Source organism: Rosa rugosa, chromosome 2, assembly GCF_958449725.1.
Source record: "Rosa rugosa chromosome 2, drRosRugo1.1, whole genome shotgun sequence".
Taxonomy (NCBI): domain Eukaryota; kingdom Viridiplantae; phylum Streptophyta; class Magnoliopsida; order Rosales; family Rosaceae; genus Rosa; species Rosa rugosa.
The window spans coordinates 25,539,098-25,556,768 of record NC_084821.1 but is presented as its reverse complement, the minus strand read 5'-3'; the positions used below and the strand labels follow the sequence as shown (position 1 = coordinate 25,556,768).

Here is a 17,671-nt window from a genome sequence, read left to right as displayed (position 1 = left end):
TCTCAAATTGGGGATAGCGGGATAGGGTTAAGGGAGTTGAAGATCGTTTACATGAATGGACCAGACTACCCTTGAAAATTTGAATTTAGGAAGGCTCTGTAATCAAGCTAATAGCTCCAGGTACCAAAGTTCAGTCGGGGCCAGTACGTCAGGTACCATTCTGATATTTTTCAAACATGAGGTACGAAAGTTTCGAATGACCCAAACGTCAAGTATGGTACAGATGATTTTCCCTTTATTTAATAGGAAGAATTGTACCTAATTTTCTTCGATAGAGTATTATAGCGGTTAGATCATTGAGTTTGTCCTACCGCCAATCATAGCTCATTACATGTGCAAGTTCTTAAATAACAATGTTCTAAAAGTCGCTAGGCAGTAAACGGGTGGTGAGGATAAACCTAATGCTTAGAAGTTTAGGCGCATGTTTATTTAAATTAATTTTATTACATAAAATATAAACAAGTGAAATTAAACCAAAAGATTATAGTTAGTAGTATAATTAATTGAAGGGGTTTTGACGATTTACCCTAATTCTATGAACTTTTTTCCCCTTTACACCACCCACTTATATTTTTTTCCCACTTACTCATAAAAACTTTAATAAGGTCTTCCCTAATACCCAATTAAGTTTTTGTTTTTTGCTTATTTTTGAGACTATTTGCCCTCATCCCTTTGTTATATATATATATATATATATATATAGAGAGAGAGAGAGAGAGAGAGAGAGAGAGAGAGAGAGAGAGAGAGAGAGAGAAATGGAAAAGAGAGAAGCCATAGGAGACTTTGCCAGAGTCCCCTCACCGGCCGTCAGAATCCTATTACCGATCGCTGGCCACCAGATTTCTCTGACCTCGTCGGAGGTCCCCAAAGAGGTCGTCGGAGAGGTTTATTGCCCCACAATAAATATTTATTAGGGGACAATAAAAGTTTATGAAACTTCGTCGGAGGTCCCCAAAGAGGTCGTCGGAGAGGTTTGTTGCGCCCCCAATAAACCTTTAGGTCACTGGAATGGGAACTAATCTCCCTAAAATTAAACAAATAAAACTTTGATTAAAGAAAAAGATAAGGAGATTCAATCAATTCAAAACTTTTATTGGGAGGCAATAAATGGAAAATATTTTACCCTAATTCTAGGAACTTTTTTCCCCTTTACACCACCCACTTATTTTTTTTTCCCACTTACTCATAAAAACTTTAATAAGGTCTTTTCTAATACCCAATTAAGTTTTTGTTTTTTGCTTATTTTTGAGACTATTTTGCCCTCATCCCTTTGTTACACACACACACACACACACACACATATATATATATATATATATATATATATATATATAGAGAGAGAGAGAGAGAGAGAGAGAGAGAGAGAGAAATGGAAAAGAGAGAAGCCATAGGAGACTTTGCCGGAGTTCCGTCACCGGCCACTGGATTTCTCTGACCTCGCTGGAGGTCCCCAAAGAGGTCGTCGGAGAGGTTTATTGCCCCACAATAAATATTTATTAAGGGACAATAAAAGTTTATGAAACTTCGCCGGAGGTCGTCGGAGAGGTTTGTTGCTCCCCCAATAAATCTTTAGGTCGCTGGAATATGAACTAATCTCCTTAAAATTAAACAAATAAAACTTTGATTAAAGAAAAAGATAAAGAGATTCCATCAATTCAAAACTTTTATTGGGAGGCAATAAATGGAAAATGTTTTATTCCCCCCCCCCCCCCCCCAAAATAAACGTTTATTGCTCCCCAATAAATGTTTTATTAAGAGACAATAAAACTTTTTTTTTTCTTTTTTCTTTCCTTCTGTGCCTTCTACCCTCATTGCCCTCTCCACCTTTTTTACGACGTTGTCTCTCCTCTCCATGTCTTCTTCCTCTATCTCATACGCTTCTCCGACGCGTGTAGCCACGTCATCCACCTCCTTCAATAGCATCCCTTTCCTTTTCGCCTCCTTTTTCGAATCATTGTTTCAACTCGCTGGAGACCGCCAATTGCAGCTCGTTTAATGACTCGGCCCAAGAAAACTCCGTCGGCACCCGGACCGTAACCCGAACTCGCCAGACCTTCCCGTCGCCGAGGTGGTGAACCGCAAAGGTGAGAACAATCCGACGCTGCCGGAGTCGCTCGATCTCAGGGGAGACAGAGTTGCATATATATATATGTGTGTGTGTGTGTGTGTGTGTGTGTGTGTGTGTGTCCAGGACTCTTCACACTATCATCCAAATAAGTCGCAAGAGCATAATCCAAAATCGTGACCTCGAGATTGGAGATTGAGCTTCTGGCCTCGGAGTGCGCGATGGCGAGGAAACCGACTGCCTTGGAGAGCCAGGAGAAGCTAATCGACGGTGGAGAAAGCATCTTGAGACGGGGCGAAGGGGAGAAAGAGATCAGGATGAGAGAGAGATGAGAGAGGGCAGTAGCTGTAATTTATTAATTAAGTTGAGGGTAAAATTGACATTTTACTTTAAATTAGGTTAGTGGGAATAAAAATCTGTTGTTGGGGTAAGTGGATTAATTTTAACCTAATTTTGTGCTTTGAGTCAAGGACCCAATTAAAAACATAATAAAAAGTTAAGCATACAATTATAAATAAAAAGTCATTTTTAAGTACTGGACAAAATAAAATAAATATTGTGAACATTTTATTAAAACTAGCATACCTAGGCCGTCAAAACTAATCAAGGAGACAAACCACTGCCTAGAGCTAGGTGGGGCCTAGACGGCCGTCCAAAGGAACTTTTAGAACACTGTTAAATAGTAATGGTAATTACAGTATTACGCAGACAAAATTTAAGAACAGTACAACATGAAGTTTACAGAGACTTTTGATTGGGGGTCCACGTAACAAGGCCACCTTGTCCAAGATATACTCCTACGTGTAGTTGTTTAAATTGTTGTATTGAGACCCACTCCTCAATTTAGAGAATGCTAGGTCAAAAAACATGGGTCACACCATGATCATATCAACATTTAGATTGATTAGACATTTCACTTCATTGCTAGCTAGGTCATCAAAAAATGAGCTTATTCTCATTCACGTGATAACGTCAACGATTTAACTGCCAAATTAATAGATTGACTAAAGACTAGCTAAATTTGATCAAATGATTAAATATGTGGATTTTAGTAATGAAATTAGAAGTGTAGGAACTGAACTGATTTTTAATGAAAAGTACAAGATTACTAAGAAATTAATCAATACAATAAAATAAAACAAAATAATGTTGAGGGGAGAGTAAAAGATCGTAGATGATGCTTTGAACTTCACTCTTCGTTACGAGTTTCTTCTTGATTTTAGCCTAAAGCATCTTCATATTGGTTTCAGTCTAAAACTGGGAGAACGTCGACGTTGTTCTCTTCTACCTAAGGAGTCTAAGCTCATGTTTTCTTCTGTTTTTGGTGTCTCTCACTCCCATTTGATCTTGGAAGCGCAGGTAGTTTCAGAGTCGTTGTACTAATATGTCATCACGATTTTGACACGAATTTTGTAGTTTTAGGATCTCTAAGTTTGCATCGATAACTTGGTATATCTACTATACGACCATTAACTAAAATATGCCTATGGTGGTGGTAATGGCTTTGTGACCGATGGGGTTGCGGTTTAGGCTGGTGGGCTACTACTGGTATTTGGATCCAAATTCAGGATTCAATTCAGATATTGATATGGGTTTGACAAATTTAGGACAGGCTTTGGGATCCTAGTCGGATCTTGAAGTGAGCATGTAGTTTTGGGGTTGCCGTACTGGCTATCTTTGTGAAGTTTTTGCAGTTCTAGGTGGTTTATAGTGATTTTGTGACAAACCCTCAGAGTTTGTAGGTCGAGTTTGTGTTTGGGACAAGTTTTGGGGTCTGGGTCAAAACTTAATATTGATTTAGGTTTAGTATTGACAATATTTTTCAAGATCGTTTACATCTAATTTATGAAAGTCATTTTAAATGGTGGAACGACGATCAACTCTGTTAGTATTTACTTTGTATTGTCAGTGCGGCCAAGGTTTTAAATATCGGTATTTTCATATCTATCGGTACTTTGAAAAAGGGAGATATCGGATATATCGGGGATACAGTGTACGAAAATATCATTTTTGAAAAAAGTCAATTTATTAGAAATTTAGAACTACATATAAATACATATGAATGTCAACTTCATCTACATCCAAAAAGAGACTCTAGGCGGTTGAAAAGCCGCTCGCTGGTCTACGAAAATGCAATAATCAGACCAAGACATATGACCCACATAGTGCGAATTGTAGTGATGAACATGATAGTTATAGATCTCTTTAGAGCTGCCGACTGTTTCCCCTATAAGGGGATAATAAGGATGAACCCAACTAGATGGCTGATCATATACTTCTCCATATTGATTATATCCATAAGAATCATAACCAAATTGATTGTTGCCTTCATGAGATTCATTTGAGATCCCACTGCGCTCTATGCCTAAACTGATAGAGTCAAAACTTAAGGCAATTGAAGAAACATCAGATGAGGTACTTTGATCATCAGTTGCACCTCTAGTCCTCCTCCCATATCGGGTCTTCTCTTGAGCACCATGACCAGCTGTTCTCACTCTGTGGTCTTCATCTTGGGTGGCATGATCAAAATTACCTTCACAGGTAAATTGGAATCCTCCATCCACAGAAGATTGTCCATATTCATATCTTTCACCTCCACCACCTGTTCCGCTTCCACCCTCTCCACCATCATCAGAACTATCTGGAGTTGCTGTACCACCCCACGCATCATCACTATCTGAATTATCTTCTGGGTTTTTAACAACTTCTTCAGATAAGACTCTCTCTACGTTGATTCCAGCATTAGTTGCAGTTTCTACAACTTGTGGAAGAGGTCTTCCAGCTTCATCATCGAGGTGTGCAGGCATAATCCAATCATGAAGTGGATCAATGCCATTATCAAGCGGCTTGCTTGCAACATGAAGTAGATCTATATAGTTGTTTTCATTGACCACATTATTTTTTGCCTGTTTATCTCGCAGCCGCAGCTTCATGTTGTAGTGGCAGTATACAAGCTTTTCCAACTTGTGATATGCCAAACGGTTCCTTTGCTTGGTATGAATAATAGCAAATGTACTCTAATTTCTCTCACACGCAGAAGAAGAAGCCGTTTGTGCCAAAATACGCATTGCAATTTTCTGCATGTTTGGTGCAGAATACCCACATTGTGTCCACCAATTAGCTGTAAAGCTACTATAATGAGTTACTGCTATAATAGATCAACATTTTCTATTAAAGAAATTATATGTGTGTGTATGTGTGTGTTTTAATGTATACATATACGGATATACCACAAACCTGTATTTCTGGTTTCTCTTGTTTTTCTTGCTATGGTTGACCCAATTGATTCCTTTGCATCTCTAAAGCATACAATCTGCATTAACCATTTGAAAATTAGTCATTTCTAATCCCAAAATTTTTTAAGGTTGTCATCAATAAGAAGTTACCTCATCCACAAATGTATCCGCAATTTCTCCATTTATGTTAAATTGTTCGACAACTGTTGCCAGAGAGTTTGTGAAACGTGGGCTATAACCAACATCATGTCGATAATGAAAATTTGGGTTTAAGAAATGTGCTACAAACAAGAAACCAAAAAGTTATATAATATAGATCTAACTAAGTAATTATCAAGATACAAACGTATTTTGAGATAGAGAAATAATACCTGCTGCATGCAATGGTTGACTTAATGTGTTATCCCATTGATCATTGATGATTTTAAGCACCCATTTCTTTCCTCTCATCTGTGATATTTGTTGTTTCACTCTTTCAAACATATCATATAATATGGGCATGGTTGGCTGAATTTTTGTGTCAACAATTCGAAGAATCTCATACAATGGCTTATAAATTTTATGGACTGCTTCCATGCCATCCCAAAATGTCCCATCGAGGACTCTTTTTTCTATCCTTTTGCCATCTCTGGTCCTGCTCGCTGCATTCTCATTCCATGCGCTACTTGTAAACAATTTTCTCAAATCAGATTTCTTCTTCAAAATACTGTCGATGGCAATGTGATTTGTCGCAAATCGAGTTTTACCCGGTCGAATCAAATCTCCCTTCGTGATGCTCCTCATTTTAGCCAGTACCTAACCATGATTGTAGATGTAGTTAGTTACACTTTGAGCCCATTTGACGACAGTGGAAACAGTCTCTTGCTCCCGATATCTTCAAATATCAAATCGATGCAGTGGGCAGCACACGGGATCCAGAACAGCGGATATTTTTTTTGTAGTTCCCTTCCGGCCTTTTTAAATGCTGATGCATTGTCAGTGACAATTTGGACAACATTTTCTGGTCCAACATCTTGGATAATCTCATCTAACAATAGTTCTACTCACCTAGATTCACCTTGAGGGGATTTCTCCTCACTCAAATTTGCCTTTAGGAAATCTCTCTTCACACAGATTTTCATTTAGAGAATTACTGAGTTTTTTTTTTTTTACCTCAAATTTTACAGATATTTCTTCACTTTATCGGGATATATCGCAAATATCTAATATATCGGGGATATTTGACGATGTCGGAGAAATTTCGCAGAAACGGTGACAGATAAGATATTTACCCCCCTAGATATATCGGTCCGTCGAAAAAAGGAGATATCGGAAATATCGCAGAGATTTAGAACCTTGAGTGCGGCTGCTAGAGATAACTTTTCAATAGACTTTTTTGCCAAAGAAAACGTAAAACAATGGAAAACCCAAAATGTGGTAGTGGGGCATTTAGGTAAATATACTACAAGGTAATTACCACAAATTTGAAAATGGCAAAAACTTTTATAACAATTTTTACACACTCCAAAACAAAAAGCTCAGGAAACAAAACGTTTTTCGGACTTTTTCCCCTCAGAGAATCTCTTCACATTAAAGAGATAAACCTCCCTAGCTCGATCCCTTTCTCTCTGTCCTCTCTCTCTCTCTCTCTCTCTCTCCCTCTCCCTCTCTAAAAACCTTCACTCTCATACTCTTCTACTCATGGAGATCCCAGAAAAGCTCCTCAAGTTCAAGTACCACTTTCTCGGTGCACTCATTTTCTGCCTCACCCTTTACTCCCTTGCCCTCTTTGCGCCAAGATTTCTAACCATCCTGGCCTACTTTTGGCCTCTCTTCCTCTCCACTGCTCTCTTCCTCTTTGCCGTCGTCGTCTTCGGGAAGACCTCGTTACCGGGCACCGATGCTCATGCAGCTGACAAAGCCGGCGAAGGCCTCCTCGATTATGTAGCCGGCCAACCGGACCACACCGTCGTGGAAAGTTACCCTTCTGAAATGTAATGTAATTTTTGTAGCTGTAATTTCTAACTTGTGTTGTTCAACATCGATCCCTGTGAACTGTGATCTCCGGGAAGAATAATATCGCTAATGGCATAGGGTCCTTTTCATTTTGATCTCCTTTTCTTAATTTTTATTTTTGTTAATTCTTTTTACTATTGCTATTATTATTTGTTGTTGTTATTCTCAAGAAAATAGACTGTAAATTGTTGGGTTGGGTTGCTTTCTAAAATAACCCATAAAATTATGAACGATGCCTTGATTCGAATTAGGTTAAGTTGTTCATTCGGGGACATCCGATAAAATTAGGTTAAGTTCGGTCATGAAATTGAGGAACTTAAGAGTAAGAATATGAGATCTTGATCTTCATCAAAATTTTATACTAACTAGAGTATCGCTCTAGAGCTCTAGAGCTAACGATAATTTCTCAAAAATACTGTAAACTGCCATTATTTGCTAGTTACCGTTCATTTTGCATTATGAAAGGTAATAACTTGATCTATGTTTTTTATTTTTGGTCAGAATTTTGATCTATATTATATCATTTAGGAATGTTTTGATTTAGTGGCAGAGACTAGCTAGGAGTGATGAGTCAATGGGGGATTGAACAGCTAGTTCAAGACGTCAAGCCCTTAGCTCAACTTTTCATTTTCATCTAGTTCAGACATATATTTGAAGAAACTAATTTTGTTACGGACAAATTAGCTACTCTAGGTCAAGAGCAAAATATTTATTCTGTTTGATTCAGTTGCCTTCTCATATCTGAGTGTCCAGTGCTCCATCTGGTTTTCCTTTGTAGTTTATTTTCTTATAAAAAAAAAAAAAAGATGAGTCAATGAGGAGAGTGGTCCAAACTAATCAAAGAAAATTAAAAGAGAATACTAGTAAGTGAGAGAAAGAATGCCATCTCAATCTCTAAGCTTGGCCTTTGCTAGGTGTTTCGATCGAGATCGAGTCTAGAGATTCCACAGTTACCCAAGTACTTCGTGACTTGGTCTCTCTCGCATGCCATTATTTAATGTTGATTTTGTTTTGATTATATTGTTTTTGTCCTTTGAAATAAGATTTTTACTTCTAGTCCTGCAGTAGTGCTACAGAAGCCCAAGTCTGTTTACTACTGTGCAAAGATTCCCAAATAATTCCAAACCACTATTGACACCGACCACATGTTTATCTTGTATTATTAGTACCATTGAAGATTAAGTAGGGGCCAATTTTAGCTCCCAATTCAAGTCTACAAGACAAATGTATGGAAACAATTTTCAAGTATGCATTCACACTCACACCCACCATGGTCCTAGGTAAAAACAGTACCCTTTCCAGGGTGTAATGGGTTCATCAAAAGTTTCATATTAATTGAAAGTAAAAAATTAATGTAAAAATAAACATTGTGTAATATTATAAATCGCATTTTAAACTTTGGCCAGTAAGAGTGTTGGTTATGAGTTGACAACTTTAGGATTACAAGTTTAAATCTCATTGACATTAAAGATAATGAATTTATGATTACTGGATTAAATGAGGATTTAAAAAAAAATATTCTCACTACAAATCCATGTTTCGACAGTTATGTCCAACTTTTGCATTATGAGCCTTGGTGTGGCTTTATCCCTCAAATCCTTATTACAAAATAGGAAATCAAATGTACATGAAATTTGGACGAAAAATGCTCCGCCCGAGAGTATTGCTATGAATTTTTATTTTTTTACCACATGAGCAAAATATTAAGAATCTCCTCGAAATGGTTTGGTCAAATTGTGAGACAAGATGTAACATTTTGTAACACTAGAAAGTGTGGTAGAAATGTAGAATTTCCGTATATAGAAGTATGTTCCAAAAAGAAAACAGAAAATGGTGTGGGACATCTGATGCAATTTTTTAAGTGGCGGGCAGCATCGAGATGCCAGTGATGGGACGCTGCCTAAGAGTCTTTCCTTTCCACTATGATTTATGCATAGGTGTTATCTGGGGCCCACATCACATTTACATTTTCAATCATTGATTTTGATATCAGGCTGGTCCCTTTTGCTAAATGGAGGTCCTATGGTGCCCGGGGAAGCCAGGGCCAATGAAATCTGTAATGATCAAATGGTCCAATGGTCCAACCCAATCATTCAAGTCTAGGCAGTAATTATAATTCCACAATTTGAATTCATAAATTGTACAAAAGCAACGGTTTAAATTTTTCCGAAACTATTAAAAGTTTGAGATGGATTTTTATAATTTAATCTCAACGATACATTTTGAGATGGATTTTTATAATTTAATCTCCCTGATATTGGAGCGATATCGAAACGAGTTTTTAGATATCAGTATTCCAGTTAAATATATTTAAAGTTTTATAAATATTAAGTATCAAACTTTCCGTCAGAACTGAAATTTCCAAGCATGATAGTAAGTCAGTTAATAGTAGACAATAATTGTCAGACTAAGAATAGAAAAGTTGTTACAAACAATGAAGACGTAACAAAGATGAAGAATTAGTGATCAGAGAAATGGTTACGGGAAGTTTAACTGTGTTTTCAGAAGCAGGGGCGGAACCACATTAGGGCCCAGTAATGTTATATATAGTTTAGTTTGCTTTTAATTGAACCTGCTAGTTTAGTGCAGTGGATGACTGATGAGATAGCAACATGAAGGTCATGGGTTTGAGACAAACAACCAAGTTCTTTTTTCTGTTGGTCTGAAATAGTTATTGACCAATTGCATTTGACAATTTATAAGATATCATTTTGAGTTTTTTTTTTTAATGAAGTTTTGATATTTTGTGAAATGCGTTTTTTTTTTCTTCTCCTTATTATGGAGTTTTGATATGTTGTGTGCCCTACTTGAAATCTAATCCCGGCTCCGCCACTGCTCAGAAGGAAGAGATACTGAAGGCCTTTTGGTTTGCCCTTCTGTGTAGATTCAAATCATGCAAGGGGAAGCAATCATAGTTGGGAAACTGGTTGAAGCGAATAAGATATGTCTACATCTCTAAATCTATGAACTTCCAGGGAGTAGGAAGAGGAAGCTATTACAAATTAACCTACGTGAAACCGCTCAGATTATTCTGCATTTCCTTCCAATAGGCTACAAAATGAAGCATGCATGGCAGCGAGAGGCCAGAGTTACCATGATGTTTAAGATGATTGAGCAAGCGTTACATCTTTAATCGACAAGGTTCCAGACTGGTCGACATCAAGAGCTTCAAACTCCTTCATTACAAGTCTGACATCTTCTTGGTTGATCTTTCCCATCTCTTTGAGTTTATATATGACAAACTCAGCAGCCCTATGAAGAAGGAAGGAGGACAAAAACAATCAGTTATATGTTATATATCCAACCATATATATAGAAGCCTTGTTAAGAAATTATCAGCAAATGCCAATTAATAATCCAAAAAAGAGTTTGGGAAGACACTTTAACCTACCCAACAACCCCATCGTCATCAAGATCAGCTGCCTCCAAATCAACTTTGGTAACTTGACGAGTAAGAACCAAGTTAATCAATGCCTTTTGTCTATGCTGGGTGTTTAGCTCAGCAATGTAGAGGAAAAACTGAGCCAAACAGGTGGTACTTGCCAATATCCAGAACACTGCAAAAACACGCCCGGCTTCAGTTGAGAAGCTCTTATCTCCATACCCCAGGCTTGTGATGGTGCAACAAACGCAATAAAATGCATCCACAAGGTCGAATTTCTCAACTTTAGCAAGGAAGATCGTGCCAGAAGCCATAAGAACCAAAAGAAGGATAAAGACCGTAACACATTTGTTCCTCACACTCTTAGGCTCGACTTCTTTATGGACTTCAATTGGACCAAACTTCTGATGCCCATGCAGGGCTTTGGTAAGCAACATTTCTTGCCTCTCTACCAAATAGTCTGCTGCTTTGCTCAAGATCAATGCGACAAGAGCCATTCCTGTAAACACAAAAGCACAAGCCAGTAGTTTCGCTAGTGTGCTGTTGGGCACTAGGTCTCCGTATCCGAGAGTGGTCATGGTCACAACACAGAAATAAACAGCATCAAGAACTGCTTTTGTCTTGTCTCCCTCGAGCTGGTGCCTGACGAAGTAGAAGCACATAGTTCCCACTCCTAAGTAGACAGTCAAGAATATAGCTACTTTAACAAAACTCAAGTGCATAATGGATTGAGAACGTTGTTGAACTGCGGCAACGCATTTTGCCTCTACGGGTCCGTAATTAGCAAGAGGGGCACTTCTAGTACGACGATATATTCTACTCTTTGGACCGTGACCATTCCTTGCATTTGTTTGAGCTGAAGGATCTCTTAGACCTGGACGCGATGATGGTCTCATTCTATTGCTATCCATAATGAAGACTCAGCAAATTATAGACCCCTGCATAGCCAAGATGTCACAAAATGTACCTCAAATCACACACTAGCTAGTTCAGCTTTGAGTTTCAATCTTGAATCAACTATTTCCCACTACCAGCAAGCATACAAATCAGTTTATGAGCATTGGTCGAAACTCAAATCAAGAAGGCATCATGGTTCGAAACTCAAATCAAGAAGGCATCAGAGTCCGATTGCAATGATCTTGTTGAAAGGAAAATGCAATATTTATCTTTGTTCTAACTAATCCAACTTTCCTAGGAATTTATGTTTACACAGATGAACAGAACAGGATCAAAACAACATGTATACCAGTACCAACTAAATGTAAAGCAATTAGCAAGAACAGAATGAAAATGAAACACATGCATGAACAAAGCTCTCACCTTTTTCTAAATCAGATTGGCCCGCGTGTACATTCTTTTCTCTGTCTGTCAGTTCACTTGAGTCCAAAGGTCCAAGTTTATGATATAACGCGTTCCCATACCACCGCAGAAGTTTTTGTGGCAGAGTGTGATCCGTGTGCCACGTGTCGGATGAAGCCTTGCAAGTTGCAACCAACTACATGAACGAAAATACCTAAATTTAATCAACCGACACACTTAACTTTATTAGTTTGTACCAAAAAAAAAAAAAAAAGCTGTATTCGTCAACAAAAATATCTTGCACACATTCATCTCAAAAACTTCTAACCTCGGTCGAATAGCCGAACACTACCTTTATTCTAGTTGAACAACTCAATGCCTCTCTGACCAACCCTCAAGTCAACACACATGGGAGTTTGATAAAATCAGGTCCAAACATTGCTCCCTCCAGTCTCATGAGCCTCGGCTCTCGAGCTGAGTGGTTATGAGATTTGAGTCGAGTCTCTTAAAATAGTCCAATCATTCGACCGAGAAGTTGATCAAGCTGAATTACTTAAATAAAATACGGTTGAGTAATCCAATTCCGGAAATTCGGCCCGAGACTCAGCCCAGGCTTACTCCTTTGAAGAGTTGGCCGAGCCAACCAAGCTGCAAATTTCGGCCGAATCCGCTGACCACCTTAAATACAATTTACTGAAACAAATACTCGGTGGAGTAGCAACCAAAATTGAGAGCTTGAGCTTCAACCGAATCGCCCAACTACTTAACGTTTGTGTAAAACTAAATTACAAACAAGCTCACACTATTATATTTGTTCAAGAATAACTAGAGGAGATCAAACATACCATTGACATCAAAAGTTGAAGCCATTGTAGCAGCTGCAGAAACAAGGATGAAGACGAGGTTGAGATCTTCTACTATTCACCAACTTAAGCTTCTGAATGGGCAGAACACAATACTTGTAAAACTGTGGTGATAACAGGGACCCTAGCCTTTTATTTATACAAGTACTAGTCTTAAGAATCCTCCCATAAAGGTTTTCCTTGAAGAACAAGACTTGTATCTTAGATTCCTAATGCATCACAGTTTAGGACTTTCTTGTAGTCCAATTAATGGATTCCTAATCCAATGTTAAATACACTATCACATTAGATATCTAGGTTGATTCTTTTCCAAATCCATGTTGTATCCGATTTAATGTTTTGATGGTTTCCTAGTTATTCTAGGATAACTTGTGATGAGTCCACTTTTGATCTAACAGTTTGGTCATGTTGTCTAATGTAAGACGATTACCTCAGCCAAGACTTCTGTTTCTGTTGAAGAATACGGAACGGGAACTAAGTGTGGATCATGATGGGGAGAGAGAGAGAGAGAGAGAGGGACACAAGCATGTATAGTGGTTCACCTTGCCCTTGAGGCAAGGCTACGTCCACTTAGATATTTCTACTATGAGTGAGGCCAAGTGACCTTTGTAGTGATACAAGTGAGAGGATCATGGATCCATCCTCTCTAAGAAGGGGTGGACTACCTTTTATAGCTAAAGGAGTCCCCTTCCATTTACATATTCTCGATGTGGGACAATAATACATATATTGTTTCTCTTGAAGCCTCTTGAAGATCATGGGAGGGTGGCCTCCCTACGAGGTACCGGCCGACCTCCACCATAGCGAGGTAGCTCGGGTGTCGGACTACCGAATGCATGTCGTGGTTGGCCCCTCCATGGCTTGTGGGCCCCGTACGAGGTCGTTGCTTATGCTTGGCGGTATGTGATATAGGCGGTATGTACAAGTTCCCCAAGTCCCCGAGTAAGAGGCGCTTCTTGGTTGGGGAGTTTAAATATGATGCCGCCAAGTATGAGTGATGACCTTGTTGAACGCCATACCCATACTAGTCCCCCAACTCCGTGAGCAAGAAGGGACTCTTCCGGGTCTTACGAAGTTTCCATGACAGGTTGGTGCCACGGGGCCTATCATCTAGCTAGTACCTGCAAATAAGAAGAGTGTACAAAGAGCATATTGAATGCGCTAGGGCAATCTAAGTGACATTTGAGTCAAATGCATCGAGGTGCATGAATGTTTATATGAGATGCATGTTACACATTGTGTGTATGCACGTATTATATATGTAGCGTTGACATACAACGTATAAGTTGGAAATGTATGGTTATGATAGTATAACGAAGTGCATATGATGCATAGATGTGTGATGAACACGATGACACATACATAATGATATGTATATGTTGTATGCATATGATGCATATGTGTTAGGATCGAGAGTGTTATTACTCGCCGAGTCCCCCAAGTTACGTAGTTAGTAAAACGAGAATTCGGACTTAGATTATGTTCAACGATACCGGTGAGGCTAAGAATGAAGCTCCGGTATCAAAGTAACTACTTGTCATACTAGCGAGACTATGGCAAGACCATGATAGTCCCCCGAGTATGAGTTAGAGGAAGGATCTCTGTGTGATGCCCCAGAAATTCGTATTTATTTTCTGAGGATTTTCCGGAATTTAATTAGTGGTTGTTGGAAGGTTTCGTGGCTCGTGGACGGAGCGGAAGTGTTTCGGATGAATTTTTATTTGAAAAGGATGACTTTAGGGGGGTTGCAAAGGTTGACTTTTGATACGTTGAGATTCTCCGAAAACTTCCTTCACGAAAGTTGTAGAGCGCGTCGATACGAGTTCGTGGACATGCGGAACGCGGAAATCGGAGTTCAAATGAGAAAGTTATGACCAGCGGAAGAAGTTTCCATTTTGGTATAAATAGAAGTTTCCCGAAAGAGAAACTTACTATTTTCATTTGGTTTCCTCTTCCGGAAACCCTCAGTTTTTCTCTCTCTCTTCTCTCTCGACTGATACCTTCGGTATCTGGGTTTTTCGACTGACCCGACCCGAACCCGGTATTCCGACCCGGTCGGAACTCCATTCTCCGGCGACCTCCGGCCTTGAAATCTGCACAGAACGGTTCGCCTCCCTTGTGCGGTCGTCTCTGTGGCAGCCTCTAGCGACGATTCACGGCGGAGGAGGTGCAGACGTAGGTTTTCCGACCCGACCGGAAAATGCAGCTCCGGCGACGGCAAGGCTTCGGGAGCTCAGAGCAGCCTCCTTGATCGATCTATGGTGTTTGTTTCGATCGATTTACGTGGAAATCGGTTCAACTCAGATTGGATTACTGTTCACAGTTTGTGAGGTAGTTTTCCATCCCTTATGCTTGTTTTCTAACTTCGAGCTAGTTATGAAAATTCACAAGCATGCTTAGATGAAGCTTTTTGATGTTGGGAGTTTTGTGGAATAATGAGTTTTTGGCCGGCGGCGGTGTGCCACCGCCTGTGGCGGCGTTCCGGCCATGTAAGGAACTGTTTCTGGTACTATATATCTTCTACTCGTCGATACGAGCGTTTTGATATATAATATGCAGATTTTGGAGTTCGTATGGATTTGTTATGATTTTCACCGTTTCATATCGGTGAATTTATTCAAGTCCTTGAGGATTTAAGCATCGGATCGACTTGTGGCTTGGACACATCGATCGTGGAAGTGTTCCGGAGACTTTGGGAGGTCTCGGATGTGGTTTCGCCTCGATTGGCGTCACCTTGGGAATTTTGGTTCGATTTAGGGTTTCGAACATTATTCCTTTTGATTCGTTAACTGAATCAGAGTTGTGTTTCCTTAGGTACTTGACGAAGTATTCTTTGGGCGGCTATTGTGATTGGCTGCTTTGTTCTGTATTGAAGACGTAGCGGGAGTTTCGAGGTGAGTAATCTCACAAGGTTCATTTACGAACGGAATACCTTTATCGTTTTCAGAGTTATAGATTTAACTGCAAACTATAGTTGATATTAGTAGGCATTCCTGAGCGGATGACTACATATATATATATTTACGTGAAATATATATGTTTTGGTGGTTTGTGGATTTATGAAAACAATAGGCATGAATGATGCGTTTTATTGTTTTGGGTTGTGGCTTTTGGAAAACAAATGATTATGGAATTGTTGAATTCGATTTGTTTTGAAAAGCGTTGGGATTTGTGTAACATTTTGGGTTATATTTTTTTTTGTTACCGTTGTAATCTAATGGTATTTTTTTTTTTTAAGGATTAAATTATGTTTAGTCCCTGTATTATGACACTTTTTTCGTTTCAGTCCCTGACATTCTCAATTAATCTGAAAAGTCCCTAACGTCAAAATTTCAGTCTGATTGGTCCCTCCCGCGTTAAATTAGGAGTTGGCCTTAGGTGAAATGTCCAATATACCCCTATGTTATTTCTTTTTCCTTTTTAATTTCTTTTTCTCCTTTTTTTTTTCTTTTCCTTTTTAATTTCTTTTTTTCTTTTTTCTTTTTAATTTCTTTTTTTCTTTGGGAGCTTCTATTCATACCTCCAAAGTTGACATGTCAGTTTCTAGGAGGGAAATTAGAATTTGGCTAAAAATTTGAGTCAATTAACCAGCGCGCCAGCATATTGAACCCTAAAACTCAGACAACATCAATTTCAGTACATTGTCTAAAACAGAGTAGCACAATAGACAACTAAAAAACTGTTGTGTGAATCAGATCAATCAGACAACATCTTTCACCAGGCATTGACTTAAAAGATATCAGACAACAGACACCTAAAGTAAAATAAAACAGTTGTGTGACTGAAAATAATCAGACAACAGCAAAAATAAACCATTGTATAAATGAACCTTGGACAACATCACATAATAACTGTTGTCTGAATTGACTCATTCAGACAACATCAAAAAAATCAACCATTGTCTGAAATGCTTTTGCACAAGAGCCAAGAAAAAACTATTGTTGGATTCAAAAACTTAGACGACATAATATTTCTTGCTGTCGTCTCATTATTTCAGACGACAGTTAAAATGTTTGCTGTCGTCTGATATGTGTTGTCTGATTCCGAAATTGGTGTAGTGACATTTGGACCTCCTAACTTAATAGACCTCCAACTTACTTTTATAGATAATGAATTTGCTAGCTAGACCTCCCTAATTTTCCCACAATGCCCATCATCCAATACAATCAATAAAAACTTCTTCTTTTACGTTCTATTCATACCTCCAAAATCAGTAGTCGAACCTCATTCAATTTTTGAAGATTTCGCAATCCTATTTTACCCTTCATACAATTAAGCTGCACAAAAAAAAAAAAAAATCTCTAGTTAGTAGTCAATGCAGTATTTTTCATTAAATCAATTGAATATAGAAGCACGTTGGTATACTGATATTTGAGATGTTTAGATATTACTCCCAATTCTCAAAATTTTTAATTAAATTGAGTTTTTGGATACAAAGTTTTCATCACTTAATTATGATTTACGTACAGTCGGTACAGATGCCCGTACTGAAATTAGTCATGGTGTTCCAAAGCCGGTCCAACATAATGCTCCTTAGCTTGGAGAGAGACACATATTTACTAATTGCTTCGAGTTGGAAAAAAAAGGCGCACGCAGCAATATAATAGGCAATGCACAGCTTAGAATTTTGCGAATTGCCTCATCGAAACATACTGTTTGTAAATGTAAGAAGAGACTTTTTTTTTTTTTGTCTGTGAGCTGTGACCTATTGGTTATCTAGGATAACCGATATCGTGGATGTCACAGTTTCAAACCTCACTGACATCATGGGAGGGGAGGGGTGGGGTGGGGTTAAAAAAAATTATAAAAAAAAAGTTTTATTTTTTTTTCC

General features: G+C 38.5%; 2 protein-coding genes across 2 annotated transcripts; one reads left to right on the top strand and one right to left on the bottom strand.

Moving 5' to 3' along the window:
* The first annotated feature begins 6,837 nt into the window (after positions 1–6,837).
* LOC133732604 (uncharacterized) lies at positions 6,838–7,391 on the top strand. Its single transcript, XM_062160190.1, has one exon. It carries the CDS (start codon positions 6,982–6,984, stop codon positions 7,276–7,278), a length of 297 nt encoding a protein of 98 aa, XP_062016174.1. The 5' UTR covers positions 6,838–6,981; the 3' UTR covers positions 7,279–7,391.
* Positions 7,392–10,208: 2,817 nt separating this feature from the next.
* Positions 10,209–12,141, bottom strand: LOC133731765 (two-pore potassium channel 1-like). The gene is made up of 3 exons (XM_062159172.1): positions 11,999–12,141; positions 10,688–11,616; positions 10,209–10,548 (listed from the first exon to the last, which is right to left on the bottom strand). The coding sequence occupies exons 2-3, from the start codon at positions 11,587–11,589 to the stop codon at positions 10,398–10,400; spliced, it is 1,053 nt and encodes a 350-aa protein (XP_062015156.1). The 5' UTR covers positions 11,590–11,616; positions 11,999–12,141; the 3' UTR covers positions 10,209–10,397.
* Between the last annotated feature and the right edge of the window lie 5,530 nt (positions 12,142–17,671).